The 22,132-nt window shown below is 36.7% G+C and overlaps 1 protein-coding gene across 6 annotated transcripts in view; it reads right to left on the minus strand.

Moving 5' to 3' along the window:
- The window catches only part of STS (steroid sulfatase), a 108,401-nt gene that overhangs the window by 47,313 nt on the left and 38,956 nt on the right, over positions 1-22,132 (minus strand). For all 6 annotated transcript variants that reach the window (XM_039383391.1, XM_039383387.1, XM_027750786.2 and 3 more), the window contains one exon: positions 16,439-16,575. In XM_039383391.1, coding sequence (XP_039239325.1) covers positions 16,439-16,575 — 137 coding nt within the window. The remainder of the gene's footprint in view (positions 1-16,438; positions 16,576-22,132) is intronic.

Genomic DNA, 22,132 nt, shown 5'->3' on the forward strand with positions numbered 1-22,132 from the left:
CATCTAACATAGTTACTATAAACACTTTTTAAGGTCAACAAAGCAAATTAAGAATTTCCATATGCAGATCACCTATACTAAGAATTTGGCCTCCAAAATTCTGAATTCTTTCCACAATGAAGTCAAGTGAGGCAATTGCCTGAGGATTTAGCTACCTACCACTGCCATTCAGATCAGTAGTTGTTAGGTCCAGACAGTCTGTAGAACATCAAACCCTTTTCTGTTGGATTCACCTAGACTCAAAGTGGGAAAAGTAAATCTGAGTGCAAGCACTCAGAGAAGGGCATCTTTTAAACAAAAAACAAAGCAACTTTGGTGTAGAGTCAGCTAAGCTATCAGTGTGAACTTGTGTTTTGTTTTGATTTGGACTGACATATAACTGTAAACTTGTAATTGATTTGTGACTGTTTATACAGTTTTATAAGTATAATGTGTCTTTCAGACCCTCAGGATAAGTTTTCAGCATAGTGCACGGCAGATTAGGTATGCACAGTTTAGCAACTATGAATAAATCAACTAAATTTTGACTTATGCATAAGGTAAGTTTTTTCCTGGAGATGAGTACCAAATCTCTTATTTTCTTATTCATATAGGGTTCAAATTATTTTTAAGTGTGAAAGTTGGAATGATACTTTAAATATGCATAAATATATGTAGATAATAAAGCACAGAGTTAAGATGTCTGAAGACCTGTAAGTTTAGCAGCAATACAGACAATGCAGGATGGAAAAGGTTTCATATTTACATCAGTACTATAACACTAATGATGGATTACTACAGGTCAAAAAGTATAACTATTTGGTGGTGATTTCCTTATTAGTATTAAAATTAGCTAATAAATGCGTGGCTTGAAATTCAGTTTTAGACCCTACATCTGTTGAACATAAGGCTATGTATTTCTAATGTAAATCTTAATTTTTAGCCTGCTTAAAATGCTAAAATATGAGAAATGGTGATGCAATTTTAGGAAGGTCCCTTGCATTTGCATTTTGCATGGCAACTGTAATAACTTTTTGGGTAAATTTGCATCTTCATTCTGCACACATCTAAGATGCCTTTTCACACATACAACTAAGATGCATAATTCAAAAGACACTGTCTCATTTCCCACTTTGAGGTCTCCCATGTTTTCTTCCAAATCATGAAAGGGATTTCTTTAGGTGGGACTTAGGCAAACTGTAATGACAACTGATGGATGCTATTCACTTTTGAATTAGACTGTCAGGGGAAGTTAAGGCTTCAGCTATTTGATCCTTCCAATATATGCTGATGGTGACTGATTGAATAAATGTGGAGTGATAAAAGAAATTCTTCTCTATGTCTTCAAAGATTTAAACATTCACTAATGTCAGACAAGTTTTAAACTGAATGTGTCTATGGTCCTAGACTCAAATGCCTAATGACAATATTTTGCCAGATTAAAGTATGAAGATTATGAAAAATTCAAAGCAGGGCAAATAATTTAACCCTACATTTTAATCCTCTGCTATTTTCTGAAAACTTCAAAGTATTTTTCAGTTGTTTGTTTCATTTTTATAACTTTTGTTAAATAAAATTCAAACTGTGAAAAAATGGCTGACAGCAGAGCATAAGCATTTATTGTCTTTTAACAGCCAAACTTTGCTGAATTTGGAAGCAGATGTTAAACATTTGCTATAAAACATATACTAAGAGGAGTTTTATCAACATCAAATTAATTTTCCTCATGAAATTTTAATAATTTTCATTGTTGGGTTTTCTGATTTTAATTGTGTTAATCTAATCTAACATGAAAGTAGCTGTGCATTAACTCAACCCCAATATGGAAGACATCTTTTTTTCCCCTTGACAGGACCATCACCATGAACACTTGTTAATTCACCTACTTCTCTAATTGCTTCTGGGGAACTCAGTGGCTTTTGTGCCCAAGTGCTACCAGACACTCAAAGCCTACTGAGAAATCACCATATCCAAACCACACTACCTGTGAATGAATCTCTGTACAGACACTGTTAATACCAACCAAAAAAGCAAATCTGACTGTGAAAATTGCCCTCAAGGGAGTTTTCCATTAATGAATGTAGACTTCACTCTGTTCTCTCTAGATGACATTCTGAACTTAGAAAAAGTGAACAAATAAATTGAGGGCCACAAATCTTTGATTCAGCTTTTTTTCCTGGTATATGTATATGTGTTAAATATGACAGTATATACAGTGATTTAAACTCCAGAGGATCCTTTCTAAAGGAAAGACAAATAATTTTTCAGGTCATCCTCATTGATCACAGATTACTAGCTCAAAAGATTACTCACTATCTTGTGAAATGGGACTTCAATACCTTAATTCATCTAAGTGCTCTTGAAAAAATATTCCCAGCCTATTCAAGAAAAAGTTTTTGTTGAAGTCTCAGAGTAGTATTCAGTAGCACAGCAGATGTCTACAAGTTAAAAACAATCTGACTTTTTCTGGTCTGAGGCTTGAAAAGAGAAATATATCATTGTCATTTAAATTGGTTTGGAAATACTTGAGGTCTCTGCTTAGGTCAAGATGTATTTGATGCCCTCAAGATACGGTGGAGGCATGAGACTATGGGGGCCCCTGAGATCATTAGGATAATTTCTTTGCTTTTTCTCTAATTTTCATTGATATAATAATAAAGCAATAAAGTGAATATGTGACGTGAAATTACTAATTAATTGAGTTTACAAAGGTTCAATACTGTGAATGCTATGTGTCATTTTGTTTGTAATGGGAAGTTACAAAAATGTACCTGTAAGTTTTCCCCATGTGAAGGCAAGAGAGATTTCTGGAAGAGCCCTACCTTACATACAAGGATCACAGGGATTGGTGTTTAGGATAAATCTGAGGGCTAAATTTGAGATGAGGAAGGATCATTCACACAGGAACACCACAAAGCAGCTAAAATATTAACACAGATACAAGGAACAAATTAGTCTAACTGTAAATAGATACTATTTGGGGAAGAGAGGAGATATTGCCAAGCTAAACTCCCCAGAGCACAGATGGCAAATAACCTCTTGAAGGCCACAACCGGCACATTTCTTACTTATGGGAACAGCACTGCTCCTATGGATAGAGAGGCAGGTATAGGTTAGTCCTCCCTACTAATGTGTTTTTCTAAAGACTAGTTATTTCTGAACCTATAAAATCAAATCTAGGAATTTGTATATAAGGAGATATCCTTGAACAGGAAAGGTTTGGAATCTCCACATTTCACATGAATAGCTCTGTAACAGACTAGTGTTTCAGTATCACATACAGAGAGAAGTAAGCACAATCCAGCAAATAGATTTCTGCTCTAGAAAGCACCAGAAAAGCATGCCTAGCTATACTCAGGAACTGACTGTATTGTTATCAAGATTCCACAAATAAATACGGTAACAGTAGGACAGACTATTTGCATACAATTCCTGATGATAAATTTCACATACCAGTGTCTCCTACTTAAAACAATTATTTTTTATTCTTTTACCATGTATTCCTAAAGTTGATATAGAACAAGGAAAGTAATTAAATGTCACATCAAAAATCAGTTTACATTCTGAGAGGGAAACGTGATATTATGGTCTAGTATTTCTTGCCCAGAAAGTCCTTAAAGCTCTCTGTAACTCAACCATCTATTTCTTATGAGCAGCACCTGGGGTTGTTGCAGAACTAGTTGGCAAACTACAGCAGAATCAACACAAAAGTTGATATGTGAATGGACTGAGAAATTTGGAATATGGAGCTTGACTACCTGAGCTCTAAATTGGTAAGAATTTTTAGGATATGTCCCATAGAAATGTTTTAGGGATTTTTTTTAAGGACAACTGCCAATTTTTTGCGTTATTAAAAAAATGCTAGTAAAAAAGCCATCATAGCAGCACTTTGCTCATAACATCCTGTTAAGATGTTCAAACCTTGTTCTGTAGGATGTGCTGCTTACATTATGTTTCACTCTGTCCTGAAGCTGGTTTGGAAGGGACCTTCAAAGATCATCTAGTCCAACTCCCCGGCCATGGGAGGGGACATCTGTCACTAGATCAGATTGCTCAGAGCCTGGATGTGAACACTTCCAACAGTGCAGCATCCACAACTTCTCTGGGCAATCTGTTGCAGCATTTGACCACCCTTACTGTCAAAAATTTCTTCCCAATGTCCAATCTAAATCTACATGTTTGCAGTTGAAAACTTTTGACCTGTCTCTACAGAGGCTGGTAAGTCTTTCTCCAGTCTTTCTCATAATTCATTCCCCTTTATACATTGATAGGCTGCAATAAGGTTTCCCTGGAGCCTCCTCTTCTCTAGGCTGAACATGCCCAGCTCTTTCAGTCTGCCTTCACAGGAGACTCCTCCCCTCTGATTAAATTCACGGACCTCCTCTGGGCCTGCCTTAACAGACCCACATCTTTCCAGTGCTGGGGACCACAGAGCTGGATGCAGTACTACAGGTGGGGTCTCACAAGAGGAGAGCAGAGGAGCAGAATCACCTTCCTCAACCTGCTAGCCATGCTGCTTTAGATGCAGCCCAGGACACTGGCTGAAAACTCACACTGTTGGCTCAAGTCAAATTTTTCATTCACCAAAATGAAAGGATAAATTATATGTGTTTGAATTGTAAATAAATTTATTACTTGCTTAATGTGTGCTCCATGATTTTGTGATGTCAAAATCAACTCTACTCTGGATTAGAAGCATATAAAGCATATAAAAGCATTCTTTTATACCTTTGACACAGCCATATACTATACATCGGCTATTCTTTTCACATTACCAAAACTAGTATCTTCCTTGATTTTGACAGAAATGCTTATACTGAGCTATTAATTTATCTCAAACATCTTGCATTGTTATCTTTGGATTTGCAGGAAGACAAAATTCATACTGTTTTTCTGGGTTAGACCATTCTTTAAGATTAAAGCACATTTACATTTGTATTATTTCTTCTTTGCCTGCTTTGTTTTTAAACTCTAGTCTGATTCAGAAAGGAAAGTAAACTTGCTTTCTAATCCACAACCATCTCATCCACAGTGAGATACAAGAACCTAAAGAGCCAAAAATCCTTTACCCTCAGAACAGTGAAATGGCAGCTGTACTATAAAAACATGTAAACTGAAGGAACTAATGGCCAGTCTTCGCAAGCGAAGATTTTGGGAAAGGTCATTAACCCTTCCAGCCTGCGCAGTGGATTTTTAGGTGAGACACAGCGCAAGCGAAGATTTTGGGAAAGGTCATTAACCCTTCCAGCCTGCGCAGTGGATTTTTAGGTGAGACACAGCGTGCGCTGAACTGAGCCCACCCTTTAGTCCTGAGGTTCATCTGCCGGGGCCGAGCAAAGCTTGGACAGTGGCAGTGAGGTCCCCAGGATGTAGGTTTGTTTAGAGTGACCTTCGCTTAGGTGGATTGCCTACCAAGGCTGACGAGCTCCACCTGCCCAGGGGGCCGGGAATCGAACCCGGGTCGCAGAGGTGAGAGTCAGGCACTCTAACCACTAGACCACCAGAGGCCCCTACTGAAGGAACTAAGGGCCAAGTTATTCACACTGAATTTTAGGTAAAGTAAGTGTGACATTCTAGATGAGTCCATCCAGTAGCTTGCTAAAAGGGCTCTTGCTGAAAAAGGAAGATGCTTCTCCTCTTTCTCTCCGTTTTCCCTGGAAGCTGGTTAGGAAAAAGGAGGTAAGGGAGAGAAGAATGCTCTGCCTCCCATTTTGCAGTATAAAAAGCCACGAGATCCACTGAAGCTGTGGAATATAACTTCATGCTGGTCTAAGGTAGGGATTTGATTATCCTGCAGTCTCTCTTTCATTATCCCAAACAAGTAACTCAGCCCTTAGGGGTCAGGTGTTCCTTTGGATATTGAACACACTATTGTAACATAAAATCAGCTTGGTGTTCTCAGGGTTACTGCAATGTACTCCTCATGAAACAGTGTTATAAAGAAACTTCCATGGGTGGGTAGGGAAAGAGAATGATTTAAAAATAGAAGTGTGTATACACAGCCAAAAGAAAGCAAAACCAAAAAGAGAACATTCAAACCAGTAAAAAATACCCCAAATACACTAACTGAAATAAATACACAAATACTCCCTTGTCCCCCAATAGTAACATTGAAAAATAATTGTAGGAAAGCATAATAAAGATTCAGTATCAGTTTGTCTTAAACAGCACCCTAAATTGAAATATAAATGGCTTCTTTTACAATGAAGTAGCGAGGAAAAAAGCTGAAGAGCAAAATTATCACTTTACCAGACTGCCTTTCACTAGTCACAGCATCATTACTCTAGTGCTTTCCCTAGCCTTAAAAATTTCATTATTTATCTCATTATTATACAAAAGGCAATAAAAAGCTTTCTTTAATCCAATATTAACAACTATTTTTCAGAAGAATAATGATCTTCAGTAGTATTACCAGCCTGCCTATTATAGAGTGGGATTGTTTTAGCAGTTAAATGTACCACTGAAAAATTCCCAGCCATAGTCAATAAAAAGTCAGTTCTACCAGCCTCATCAATAAGAGCTTATTACCACCTGGAATCTGAGCCTTGTGAGTCAGCAGTGTGAAATTTCTGCGTGGAAATTCACTAATAGGAACTAGTCTGTTGATGAACAATACAGAATCAATATTGCCACGAGCTTTATTGTATGATTACTATTTTCACTCAGAATTAGTTCTCCTTTTTTTAAACAGTGTGGTCTCAAAACAATTCACATACATTTCAAAAGAAGCATGAAAAAGTTTCATGTTTCTCTCCAATAAACAGCAAGGATTATTTTAAAAGAATCTCTAGGATTCTCAGTATCATCACTGAAACTGAAATGCATGTGGTCAGTTTTAGTTCTTTTACTACAGTTAATTGATATACAGCTATGAAGAAATGGTAAAAGGTTGGAAGACACTTCCTAAGTCATCATAGAAACTGTTCATATCATTATAGTTCATATGGTGGTGAAGATATTTAATTATGCTTAAAAAAAATACCTTAACCCCCAAGACCAGAAGAAAACCTGAGTCCCTGAGTCCATGTGCACATTCTAACCATTTCCAGCCTCCAACGTGGATCAAGACCTGGCTTATCTTCCCCCCTTCCCAATTCCCATGCCAGCTGAATTAAAGTCCTAATGCTTTACAATAGATCCAGAGCTGGATTAGTGAGTGACTGGCAACAAAGTTATATCTCTGTAGGTAAATCTGAACATCATTTCTGTGCCTTGGGTTTTCTCCTGGGAAACAGATTAATGAGATTCCCCTATCTTAAAAAGACTTTGTGAAAATGCTTATTTGAGAATCCATTATACACTCTAGCAAAGTACTGACACAGAAAAGATGAGAGATGTCAAAGAAAACTGTCTTCAAAACAGAAGTTCAATGGCATGTGTTAAATAAAACATGAGAATTCATATTTAACAATGAGGAATACACCTACCATTGAGAAGCTGCTGATTAAGAAGGCACTCTGTGATGAGGAGACAGGTTTCCAACAGGAAAAGAAATGGCATGTAAACATATGCTTAAAAAACTACAATAAGACACAAGCACAGGAAGATTGATTTTTTCTATCTTTGTGTACTTGACTTCATAGCCTTACAATGTTCACTTGTGCCTTCTGTATGTTTGTATGAATTTATGGGCTGTATCAGATATGTTCAGGTACTGGGTAATACACTATAAAACTATCTGGAGGTACAAGGAAAATGTGTGGATCAGAAGGTTTAAACACCCAAATTAAAAATCCTTGACATTTTTAGTTTCTCTGCTCCTTGGTTTCATGTTTAGCCTTCTTTCATGGAGATGCAACTTCTACCAGCAACACCCTTCACCTCCCAGCTCAGTTGCACCTTTTATAAAACCATGATTACAAGCTCTATAAATACCTACACAGATATGCTTTCAGTGTCCAACTATGGAAGAAAAAGTATGGCAAAATCATGTTCCTAAGTCAGTACTAAAGGTTAAAGTTTGACAAAAGGGACACTTCTGCCACAGCAAGCTAAGTCTTATCACCCTGATCTCTTGTTCTGGGTGATTGACTCACTAAATTCCTGTAGTTTCTCTGGAACAGGGCAAATGTAATTTCTCTTACCAGCTTCACAGTATCTGTGCTAAAAAGGTTGCTATGCAGAGGCACTCCACGAGCAAAATCTTTAGCAGCTTCCTTTAAACTGTTTTTCCAATCTGTATTTTGGAGATTATCCACAATTTACATAAAGTTAGCCCTGTTCTGTTTCCTAGTTTCAACCTTTATCAAGTATACATAGAAATCACTGTACTCCTGTAGGTCAGTTTTGGCTTAAATCTTTGCTGTGTTCTTAATCCCATTGATAATGGCTTTCCCCAGCCACCTTAAGCAATGAGCAAAATCCAGCCATACCATCTATACATAAAATTCAGAGGTAAAGGTTAAAGAAAAGGTTGGTAGCACATTTGATTAGAAAACTTCCTATACTCATTGCTTGGAGAGTCCTAGGGATTCTCTCTCATCTCTAGTTTATCTAAAATAAGCTTTGAGCTTTCTCTTACTAATGGAAATTAGCTTGTCTCAATAACAATGCTATTTTTTTTCACTGATTACAGCATTTTGATCACAATGTTAGATGTCATTTCACGGTTTTGTATTAGACCAAATTTTAAGAGTTTCATAACTAATAGAAAGCTTTTAAAATTTTGAAAGTTACATGATTACATTTTTGTAAAGTAAAATGTACTATGCAATGACACATTTTGTGCTGAGAATTTAATTCCTGCAATATTAGATGCAAATGAAATCTGTTCAGCAGCTGGTAGAAAATTTTGAACAACACAGCACTACTACGACAAGCTGCATTACACTGAATTTTTCCATCACGGAGTGTGCTTTACTAAGGCATTATTTAAACTTGACTAATTAAAAAAATGCTATAGAAATGGCTGCTTAAGATGTGCCTTGTAATCTTGTAAATAATGTTCTGAGAAGGAGTTTTGCTGTGTACAAGGATGTAATATAGAAAAGGTAAACTGTACTTAAGGAGGATTAGGTAGCTCAGGAGGCTTATCATAGCAGAAATGGGAGTCTTTCATCACTTAGTCACCTCTTAAATTTGGTCCCATTCCGTAGTGAGTGAAAGTCATTGCTGCTTAGTGACATATGAAATGAGTTTGGGTTTTAGAACAGATCGTAACTGGAAAGCATCCACATCATAAAAGGCAGAACCACAAATGTCTTTAATCTGCACCCATATTGACAATTTTCACAGATCTGACTTAAAGAATGAATGTGCTTGAACAGCTTAACTACTGTCTTAGCCAAAGAAAGAGTCTCTTATGTTAGGATAAGAGCAGAATGGCAGAAAAAGGTGGGAAAATTCTGTCCTAGTCACAGAGTACCTGTATTGGCTGAATACGTTCTTCCTCAGAGGTGAATATCTTTCATGATAACAAAAACAGTTTAATATTAAACCTTATAGATTTGAGATGTATAACATGATAAATTCATAAAAACAAGGTCAAGGAATGTACCATCAGCATCATGCACCACTCTCCAGATTTTTAATTCTATCTATAAGTTTTCAGGCTCAGCCAACTTTATGTCACATTCAAAACAGCTGGATAAGATCAATGCTTATCTGCCACTTCTGATCATGTGGCATTACATTCTGCTTTGCTTATCTTTGAAATTGATGTTGCACTGTTACAAATGACTACATCAGGTGAAAAGCTATGATAAATTAGGCTTATCTCTCTGTACACGATTTTTTCCTGAAAAAAACCCAGACTTAAGGATAGCTCATTCATTTTTTTTCTGCAAAGCATTAGGAATTTAATCTTTTCCCCATTCATATTTTTGTTAATGCTTATTTTGATTTTTAGCATAATTCAGAATTCTCAGAAGATTTGTGGTACGTTTTTTAGATTGCTCCTAATAAAATAGGATTCTAAATAGAGGTTCAAAGCATACAAACACTGTAAAGTTGTAAGAATTCAAAATAACAACCACTAACAATTATACATAAAAGAAGATTATTGATTTCAGATGAAACTTACCAATACTATGCTGTTTTCCAGAAGGAATATAGTTACTGTTCAATATAGGAAAGAACATTAAAAAAAACCCAAAAAACAACAAACCTAACATCTAAGAATCCAAGTTCAGGCCAGAGTAACTTGAAATAAATACTAACATTAAATTTTAATTATTTTGTAATTAAAAATAATAATTTAACTTTGAGAGCTTAAAGGCTTATAAGTTTAAAATAATTACTTTAAAATGAGAAAGAAAATACTTCTTTTTGTTTTGTGAATGTTTTAGGCTATGATACCTTCATCAGAGCAAGAATTTTACTAAAAGTCTTGTGGGCATAATTCAGTTTTCTGTCTCCTAAATATTTTACAATTTTCCAAAGTAGCTTTTGTTTTGTTTCTGAAAGCATTCTTTCCATCTATTAATAAAGCAGTCGTACATCTATTACTAAAACAGAGAAAAAAGCCACAGGGGTCAATAGAGTTTATGAAAAATTGGAATAGTTTCTACTTAAGACCCTTGATTCACATCACTCCAGAGTAGAATAGAAGTTCAGTGCAGAGGACTCAAGTTCATATACATTGCATATTAACTATTTAAACATGAACAAATTCATCAGATAAAAGACACGTAAGCATTTAGTTTTTTAACTAAATAGGCTGTATAGGGATTAAGAGCCACAGCACATATTATTGGTATAATCTCTTTAACCACACTAGGAAATCTTATTATGGAACAAATAAATTAGATGTTTTTCACAAAGGTCTGGAGCTGACTTGGTAGAGCTTCTGTCCTTCTCTTCCTCTTTGAAAGCACTATGTGAAGATATGTTTCTATAGACAATCCTTCATCATGATAACAGTGGAATCAAAGAAAAACAGTGTGAAAAGTGGTCTGACTTTCAGTTAGTCCTACTAGATTGTACCCCAGCTGGCCTTCCTCAGTGAACTATACTTTGTCTGCCTCGATGTATTTCATTATAGGCCACATCGCCCCAGAGAGCTTGTGTAGCACAGTATCACAAATGCTTTGACAAGTCATAAATATTTCTCATGTAAGGTTCAATTACTTCAGATAACTAAGGTTTTAATTACATAACTACTTCTGGTTGAAAAAAAGTTAGGCATTATATTTCCTTGTAAGGAAAATCTACTTAAAATGTCATTAGTGTTCTCAAATTTGTCAATCACTATAGAAACAGAGAATCATGAAATGGTTTGGGTTGGAAGGGACCTTCAAAAATCAGCTAGTCCGACTTCCCTGGCAAATCTCTCACTAGGTCAGGTTGCTCAGAGCCCTCTCTAACCTGACCGTGAACACTGCCAGCAATGGAGCATTCACAGCTTCTCTGGGAAACTTGTGCCAGTGCTTCACCACCCTCACAGTAAAGAATTTCTTCCTAATAGCTAATCTAAACCTGCCCTCTTTCAGTTTAAAACTATCCCTTGTCCTCTCGTAGTGGGTTGACCGTGGCCAGATACCAGGTACCCACTACAGTTACTCTCTCCCTCTCCCTCTGCAACTGGACAGAGGAGAGAGAAAAAAAAACAGCTAAGGATTCATGAGTAGAGATAAGAGCTGGGAGAGGTCAGTGACTGATTACTTTCACAGGCAAAACAGACTCAAAGTGGGGATAGTACTTAAATTTATTACTAACAGGATAAGAGACAAAGAGTGAGAAATGAAACAGCCTTAAAAACACCTTCCCCCCCACCCTCCTTCCTTCCATGTTCTCCCTCCTCCCCCCAAGCCGTGCAGGGGGATGGGGAATGGGGATTACGGTCAGTTGTTGTTTCTGCCGCTGCTCAGAGAGAGGAGTCCTTCCCCTGCTCCCGTGGGGTCCCTCTCATAGGAGACAGTCCTTGATGGACCTCTCCAGTGTGAGTCCATCCCTCGGGCAGCAGTTCTTCCCAAACTGCTGTCCTGTGGGTCACTTCTCCATGGGGTGCAGTCCTTCACGAATGAGCTGTACCCACGTGGGTCCCCCACAGTCCTACCTGGGAAAAACCTGCTCCAGCGTGGGTTTCCCTCTCCATGGGCTGCAGGTCTCCGGCAGGACCCTGCTCCATCTTGGGCCTCCCATGGGGTCACAGCCTCCTTCATGCATCCACCAGCTCCAGCATGGGCTCCTCCATGGGCTGCAAGTGAGCCTCTGCACCCTGATGGTCCCCCATGGGCTGCAGGGGCACAGCTGCTCCACCATGGTCTGTACCACGGGCTGCAGGGCCTCAGCTTTAGTGCCTGGAGCACCTCCTGCCCTTCCTTTTGCACTGACCTTGGTGTCTACATTGTTATTCCCATGTTCTCACTCCGCTCTTCCCTGGCTGGAATTCCTTCTGAGCCACAACCTTCTGTTCTTAAATATGTTATCACAGAGGCATTAATATTACTCCTAATTGGCTCAGCCTTAGCCAGCTGCAAGAAGTCTGTCCTGGAGCCAGCTGGCATCGTCTCCATGGGACAGAGGAAGCCTCTAGCAGCTTCTAACAGAAGCCACCCCTGTAGCCCCCCCAGCTACCAAAACCCAGCCACAGAAACCTACTATACCTGTCAATACAGGCCTTAGGCAGTAAGTCCCTCTTAATTAATATACCTTAATAAGATATTAGGTAACTTCTCCAGACTGAATGGAGCCCCAGTCCTAGATCTCTCAGCCTTTTCTCTTAGGAAAAAATGCTCTAGTCTCTCTTGTAAGCCTTTGCTGGACACTGTCCAGTAGCTCCATATCCCTCTTGTACGGTGGATATACCAAGCTACACTCTTCATATATAACTTTTACAAAATCTTTTAAGATATTTCAAATACAAGTTGCATGTAAGATGCTTTGGGATTTATTTCCTCGCCTTTTCTTCTAATTAACCAACATGAGATGATTGTTGTATCTTCTTGGCATAACTTGATCCTAAGACAGGTCAAAAGATCGTGGCAGAGAGACACTTAAGTTTTTTCAGCTTTCAGGACATTCACATAATAAAGATCTCCAGACAAAGCTCTCACTTTACAGTCTGTTCCAGACTACAGTTTCTGAGACCTTTATACATATAAGCCTTTCAGTTGTGATTGTTGTACAAAGGAGGAAGACCTCATATATAGTTCTGCTTCAGAATAATAAACAGCCATTTGCAAAAGTGGTGTTGGATTACTGTGCCTTCACACAGCTTTCATGCAAGTCTACAGGGGGCTCCAAAACTCTTTGTAGTGATCTGTTTTGGATTAAATTACTGTAATGAAATTTACATCAAAACCAATTTCTGAATGTATCCATCTCTCTTCCTATACTCAATCAGGAATGAAGGAACGAAAGAAGGAAAGAAGAGAGGAAGGAAGAAGAGGATAATATTGCATTCATTGATTCATTCATCATTTCTTTTTCCATTTTTAGACAGTAAGATTATTTCATCTGCTCTCATATGAATTATAATTAATAGCATTAATAAGGTGCTTAGCCTACATTGAAAGAAAATTAATATTATTAGCCAGAGAATAATTCTCTAAGGCATGTCACATGCAGTGACATTATAACTGTGAATGCTTTCAACATTGAATTCTGCTATGCACATATCAGTATGCAAAAGCAGTAGACACACGTGGTCCCAGAGCTTATCCAGAGGCTTTGTATTTTTGATTTTTGACATGGATTGTAATCATACTCTTCAGCAGTGGTTTAACAAGTCACAAACATGAAATATTCAAATAAGTATTTTATTCGTGTGTTTTTCTCCTTCTAGAATGGAGATTGTCTTACAATTGAATTATTGTCCAATTTGGTATTGATTCTCAATAAAAACCAAAACAAATCAAAATGGAATTGTATTTAGAATTCTCGGTCTGGAGTGGACTTCTCCATCTTGCTAGAAAGGCTGTTGCTTTTTCAAGATGGTTCAATCTTGATATATATATATATCTTCAATCTTTTTCATCACTGGTACCTAACAGTCCTAATTCGTACTTCTACTTGCAACTTTGGAGGTTTTTTTGGTTTGTTTTGTTGTTTATTTGTTTGTTTTAGTCATCCACAAAGGTTTTCCACATTTCCCAGTGAGTAGAAAACATAATGTACGTTTCTTTTAGAACTGAGTTAAAGTTGTGGGTTTTTTCCTACCTGAGGTCAAAGGTTTCTGATGTTGTACTATAATGTAGTTTTCCATACACTCATTTTTATTTCATATGCTGGGTTGTCTTCACTTAGAAAGTTTTGTAGTATATTGTTATACCTGGGTTATTTTGTTCTTATTGCTTTTGCAAGCTACATTCTTCTATGCATAAATACTAAGTTCTGCCTACTGAAAACCACTTTTTCTGGAAAGATTACAGTTTTCACTTTTTCAACTTTTCTAGAAAATTTTGTTTGACTTTTCTACTGTAGCATCTTCAGAGGCATTCCAAGAAAATACTGGCTATTGACATCAGCAGTACACTGAATGAATCTACTTTGTCTAACTTACTTGATACATTAGGACTGGAATTTTCAGTGGAGGTTAATAAAAATAAGTACTTCAATTGAAAAAAAAAAGCTATATTATTCCTTCAGACTCCTTCAGAAATGACAGTCATAAATTTTTTTTCATCATGCTAATAATGCAGGAGAGGAACTAAATGCATTTTCTACTTCCTGGAGAAACTATGCCATATTTTATCATAGGAATCTTACAAGACAGAAGCAAAACCAAGTAGCCAGACCCCCAACAGAAATAAAATTTGATGCTTGTATTCTAGTAAATGACAGTCAAGGATCTGTTTCCTGATTAAGCTAACTCCACTGTCCCTGATGCTTTTGTAATGAACTCTAAAGGACAGTACATGAGGAAACTCATGTATCTCCTCCAAGTTTGTTCAAAATTCCTGTATTACCACCACTAAATTTGTATCTCTGATTTTATCCCATGCTTTTTAAATAGTATGCTTCTCTCCTACAGAAGTTTGACACATCTTCTAAGAGCCTGTGGTCATTCTGGAAAAGAGCAGTGGGTTTTAATGTTACCACCTCTACATCACTAAATAGCCTGAAACAACATCATGTCAGTTGCCCTGCTTTCCAGCTTGCTGTTTAAACAGTGGAGACACTCTCTGGGGAAGCAAGGAGGCAGAAAAATGTAATGGCAGAATGGCAGCAGCAAATGACCAAACAGGCTGGGATAAGATAAATATCACACAACAGAAAAAGAAATAGTAAAATCAAATGCAGACAGTAAAACCAGCTAACGCTCAGTAGCTTACTACAATGTGAATGCCAATAAAAATGATAACACATGCATACTTTTATCTAATACAAGTACTCAACTGACCGGATGCTGGTGGCCACTGAAAAAAGTGATAAAGTTTCAGGATAGATACAACTGGAATGAAAGCTGCTCTCTCTTTACAAAACCTGAATTACAAGAGTATTATTCTGTTATCTCCTACACTGAAAACCCTTCCTCAGCACATCACAGTTTCCCACAAAGGTTTTCCCCATTTTTGTAAATAATGCAGTCAATACCTTACAAATCACTAAATGTGCTGTGGTGCCTTTTGTCCATTGCTTCTGAAACTAGACTTCTTGATGGAAAATATCCAAAGAAATACGTATGTTTAACTGCACATACCAGCATAATTTATGTAGGCACCAAAACTAAATATCTGTTCATAGAAACTTAATAAGGAAGCGATATTTTCCTGAAGAAAGCTGATTTGCTCTGGTTTGCACTGAGAACAGAATCAACTTGGGGTACACAGGAAGAAGGACTGTAAACTCATCTTTAACCCTTATAATACTGCTATTCTACAATATGATTATTTACAAATATGAACTGTTACTTGTTTACACAGGCGATTATTTCTGGAATCAAAGAAACACTTCAATATATCTAGAGATATAGGAAACCTCTTGAAAAATATAAGGAGCAATTGCTCTTCAGCCTCAGAGAAGCTCTGAAGGGCAAATTGTTTGGTTTGACTGTTCTACATAAACAGAAATGGACCTCGCATTAGTGATTTCGATAATTCAGAGAACTCACTAAAATAATTAGCAAATTAGTTTTGCCAACAGTGAACACTATAGCCACTTCATTTGAAAATAATTTTATATGGATACCATGTGGTCACTTTTTGAATTAATATATTGTTTTATAAGGATAACCTGAACAGGTCAGATGGCACCCAGGAGCTCAGGGCATTGGATTTAACTACTCAGCTTTAAAAGTCCACAGTTACGTGACCACATCTCTGCTAAAGTCCATGCTCTATAGACTACCTTTAGAGTTAAAGACGAGAATAGGACATAATAATTTCGGCCATAAAGTAGATACTACAAGAGCTCAGATTATTGTGCTTTTTAAATGACTGTTTCTTTCCCCTAAGTATAAAGGACAAGTATGACAGATATACTGTAGACATCCTAATTGCTGGTCAGAATTTAGTGAACATGAACACAAGTCTTCCATGAATTCCGTTGATTGCTGTTAGAAGCACATGTAACATACCTACACTCCAGTCCATTTCCTCCACTGCATCACCATATAAGCCATGCTTGCTCTTTCCTCTGAAATTTTCTGAAGCATACAGAGCAGTGTGGACATGAAGATAAGACAAGACAAGAAGAAATGGTGCATCAGTGTTCCTGGAAAACAAACCAAATCCACAACTCCTTAGTATATTTTAGAACAAAATGACTACAAAGAAATCTTTCGACAGTAGAGTTAAAAAAAAGACTCTCCCTCTTCCCTGGTCTCCCTTCAAAACAAACCAACTAACCAACCAACAAACCAAAAAAAGCCCCCACCAAAACAAAAAAGAGAAAAAGGAAAACTGTAATTGATTACAGAGTAATCCAGAACAAACACACACTCAGTGAAAATGCCATTCTTATACTGAATTGAAAGCAAAAATAAATTACTTAATTCACCTAATTACTAGTTACTATATATATTGAAAGAGGACTTGTTTAAAGCCAGGAATCTAGCGGTTTCTAGAGAAAAAACACCTCTCTTCATTTTACAAGTATATATTTAAAAGCCTGAATACAATTGCTGTTCAAAAACATACCCTCAGAACTACATATCTACCTGAAACACAGCTACCTTCCTCACAAAGTCATGTGGAAGCTGATCTACTAGACTATTATGAGGACCTGGGTCTTTATCCTGGACTAAGGTATATGACCAACCCTCCTTTCATTTGAAGCTCTGTGTGTGTATGCATGTGATCAGAACCTCGAAGTACATACTGATATTAAAGATTTTTCTCCTCAAAGTAATGAACAGTCTCCTCTGTCTTCAGTGTATTTCCTGAACAGATGCATTAGAAAGAGCGCAATAAATAGACTCTGTAAATTTTGCTGTTCATGTGATCTGTCAACATGATATTTATGATTAGTTCTAGCAGGCTGTGAAAGCACAGCTTAAGCAAGTACTTCTCCTTATGCATTATTTATAAAACTTTACTTAAAACTGTGCCGTACTAACCAAATTTACTGCTATATACTCTAACAGCATTTGCAGTACATTATGCACATTGTAAATATCAGCTGAATCACAAAAGCACTACCCACAGAACTTGTCTGGATCTCACCTTAAAGCACACAGCTAATTGCAGTCTATTTTTAGTTTTATTGACCATATTTTCCCTTGCCAGTCTGGGGTGGATAATACCTGTGATTCATGTCAGCATCAAAGGGAGACTATATATTTCCTCAAGCAGTTGATTCATTCACCCTTTGAAGAGGGGAGGAACAATACAGACATGCTCATACAAACTGTTCCTTTAAAATTAACAAAATATCCTAACCTTTAGAACCTGTAAACAAAGTATTTTAGTAAAAGACATTAATCTGATATCAATACTTTCATCTTAAAGAAAAATAATTAATTTTAATGTAGTATATTTATGATGCATTTTTCCTCTCTCCTTGGTTGGATATGTTTTTGCAAAAGTGGCATGTTTTTTTACTGGCATATACAGCAGCACATAAACTCAAAATGGGAACATTTTATCCGCATTACTCCCTTGATAACCGTGTTTTTGACAGGGATTTTTTCTTTATAAATAAATTCTCTTTCTTCAAAAAAAAACTACAACATTTTCTTGTGGAAAATGGATACAAAATTATTTTATTTCTCTTACAAATATTTGTGCATGTATCCTGTATTAGCTTACTATTGTGAAGTACAGATTAAAAAAAATAATATTTTTTATAAAAGATACAATTTTCACAAAGTTGGTTATTGCTATTTGAAAGGTCATACATGTGAGAACTTTTCATTTTTGTAGCAACAAATAACACGGGACTTCCGAGTCAATTAAAACGCTTGAAAATATCACCACTTCAAGCAAAAAAAAGATGTATACTTATAAGTAAAATATTTAATATACACATAAATATAACACTGACTTTTCATTAGAGAATATTTCTGCAAGGCAGATAATTTTTGGTTTATAACTTTGTGTTTTTTACTTCCTTGGATTTTCATTTATGTTTTCCTTAAACACAGTTCACTGAATTGAGATTAATATACAAATACTAGGGTAAAACACCACAAAAATTTACTTTATACTTATGACAGTGCAGGCAAAATTTACTTTTCATGTAAACTGCCTTGTTCTAATGCCACAGAGATATCACATTCTTCTAAATGTACATCTGCTTTGCTAAAAGTATCAAAAGCCTCCACTATAAATGTTATTTTCAAGACATAATAACTTGAGTTCTTTGAAGTTTTCTTTTTTGTTTGTTTGTTTTGTTAATAGAACTGACACAAAGATCTAACTTTCATGAAGCGTTATCGAATCAATGATTGATATAGAAGGCCACTATATCATTCTCTTCTTTCCAACTAAAATTGACAGGTTCTGATTGACAGCTTACTGGCAGGTGGAGAAGTGTCTCACCTATTAATATCCTATAAAAGAACAGAGACAGCTATTTATCTCCTGCCAAAACTCTTTGAGGAGTATTATAACTGACTACCTCTACCACGACCTTGAAAATGGAATGACAATACCAGCTAGGAGGCAGGAGAGAAATTTGACAAAAACAGCTTAACTCCTGAACTTCAATAAACAGCTCCTTCAGAAATTATTCCCACTATGTTTTACACAGTGCAAACACAGGGAATCTCAGTTTCAAAAGATCTGAGATTTTTTATCCTAACATGAATCACACAGTCTTTTCAATTTACGGGGTAGCCAGAGAGATTACATACATCTGACATAAGATATTCTTTAGTGTGTTTTTAATGGATCTTGAAAACATCTAAAAGCATCACATTGCTGGTGATTCCTCTGCATTGCAAAGTACTGGGTTCTTTTTTACTGTGAGGAGTCTTTATACTAATCAAAGATTCAGCTCAGGCTAGAGCTGTAAAACACAGCTTTAAAGTGGGTGAGTGAGCAATTAAAACTAATCTGACTCTGTGCTCCAAACACAAGTCTTTTAACTTTTTTCCCTGCAAATCTGCTCCAAATACTGCTTTCTGCTTTGAAAACTCCTCGGGCAATTTTGTTTGCTTTTCTGTGCACCGATGTGGTACAGTTGACACACTGCAAGGAAGGGATACCACCCAGAGGGACCTGGACAGGCTTAAGAGTTTGGCCCATGAGAACTTAATGAAGTTCAACAAGGCCAAGTGCAAAGTCCTGCATCTAGGTGATGTCAATCCCAAGCACAAATACAGGCTGGGTGGAGAATGGATTGAGAGCAGACCCAAGGCGAAGGACTTGGCAATGTTGGTTGGCAAGAAGCTCCATATTAGCTGGCAATATGTCCTTGCAGCCAAGAAAGTCAACTGTATCCTGGGCTGCACCAAAAACAGCATGACCAGCAGGTCTCCTTGAACACTTCCAATGACGGGACATCTACAACCATGTTACCTGTTCCAGTGCTTTGCCACCCTCTGAGTAAAGAATTTCTTCTTAACATCTAATCTAAATTTCCCCTCTTTCAGTTTAAAACTATTGTCCCTTGTCCTGTCACTATCTGTCTATATAAAAAGTCCCTCTCCCTCCTTTTCATAAGCCCTCTTAAGGTACGGAAGGCTACAGTGAGCCTCCTCTACTCCATGCTGAACAACCCCAGATCTCTCAGCCTGTCCTCATAGGAAAGGAGTTCCATCCCTCTGATCATCTCCATGGCCCTCCTCTGGACCTACTCTAAGAGGTCCCCATCTTTCTTGTGCTGAGCACTTCAGACCTGAACACAGTACTCCAGGTGAGGTAACAGTGTGTTGACACAGGCAGATGCAAACTTAACTTTTCCTTTCCTGTAACTCTCCTTTTACTAAAAGGATCTTCTTATTCAGTATCCTCTCAGTGGATAAATTAATCCTTATTCCCCATGGGCGCCTCCTCTATCACCAATTAGACAGTGATCTTTGTGATAGGACTGGCTGAATGCACTCATTAAGCCTTCTTATTCCTGCAAGAGGAAATGGCAAACCTTGGCTTAGTTGTATCAAAGCAGGACTTTCTCCTACATGCTGGATTTCATTTTGTTTTGACTGTTAACTGTTAAAATTCTTGTTAGTATGAATGAATCCATGAATGAATGGTTCTATCCTACTCTTTTAAAAGACACACCTTCAAACACAGATGTCATGTTTTCAAAATTTTTCAAAATCAGAAAGAGAACTTCAGACCACTTGGGTGTAACTTATCATAACCAGAAGAGGTGCTGAAAATGGAATTGAGAGAGGGAGGAAAATGTAAATATATAAATAATCTGACTCTTTCTACTACATATTAAAAGTAGGATGTGCTACTACTATATCTGCATTTGTGATGTAATTCTTCCATGCAAATAGACAAGACACTTTGACATCTATAATTTCATACCCATTGTTTCCTTTAAATGCTTAAGGTACTCAACTCATATATGTTTTTATTTCCTTTCTATATAACCTTTTTTCTCCCCTTCCTAAAGTACACTTTCATAAGCATGGAGAAAGAAAAAGAATTTGTCATCTAGTACAAATTATACTCATTACTAAATCCCTCTCTCCCACAAAATGTTGGAGGCCAATAGACAGATTTACTACTTTTTTAGAAGTGTTCCATTGACAATGCCATCTGCCACTCATCACAGAACTAGTGAGGTCCTTAATAATTCTTAAATTATTTAAAGACTTTGTAAAGCCTTATATGAATCCACACCTTCTTCCTGTTACCTTTTTGTTCAAAAGGCACAATCAGAGGTCTGAGAGAAAAGGCATGAAGATCCAGTAGAGTTGTTACAGCTTATAGGTTACTACCTGTTTTTAATATATGTGCATATATACATCATATGTATACAAAGATTTACAAACTCTACTCTATAATTTGTATTTTGCTGTAAACTATAAGGAATATTCCTGTAGGATTTATAAAAACACTTGATTTCAGAACTCTTAACTCCAGTATAAAATGACAACTGCCAGATATTAAGACCCAGTAATATATAGAAAAACTCTAAACCAGTCTCCTAGAGTAGATGAAAAAAAATCTGAATATGTGTTGCAACAATGTTTCAAGGACTAAAATAGAATAGATAAAATGAAAATTTAAAATTTATTAACTGTTGTCACAAAATTTTAAAAATTATGCCTATGCAATCTATGACTGAAAAAATAGACAAGAAAATTGTTCAAATTCACCTTCACCATACCTTTTAAATATAAACATGTTTGTATGCAAATATTGTTTCCCAGAAACTAGATTTCATTAGGATTTTTTTAAATATTAATTGTGACCAGCTATACAAATTTGTCAGAGAGGTATTCTGTATCAGAGAGTGGTACTTTCATATTGTTAATTTTTTATACATTAGAAACTGGTCTCCGGCATTTTCCAAAACTGGATTTTCTGTGCAGCTGGTCATTAAAGGGCATGCTGAAGATATGAGAGTGACAACCACGTTGAATTTAACATGAAATAATTAGCATGCATTTGACTTTCAAATATGCTGTAGTATCTAGAGAGTGTTCTTACAGGTTTGCAATATGTAAACACATTTCCCCTTGGGAAAAAGTAATTAGAATTAACATACACTGAGATGACCTGCCCACTTACAATTAGGGTAAGCAACTAAATTACTATTTGTTTTCACACACCAGATCTGACACTTGTAATTGTATATATTTGTTTCCAGTGCCATTTCTGGGTATTGAATTTTGTATTTGCTCTTTTTCAATCTATCTAGGAACAAA

Source organism: Pipra filicauda, unplaced genomic scaffold (genome assembly GCF_003945595.2).
Source record: "Pipra filicauda isolate LSUMZ 115617 unplaced genomic scaffold, ASM394559v2 scaffold308_size869403_pilon, whole genome shotgun sequence".
Lineage (NCBI taxonomy): Eukaryota > Metazoa > Chordata > Aves > Passeriformes > Pipridae > Pipra > Pipra filicauda.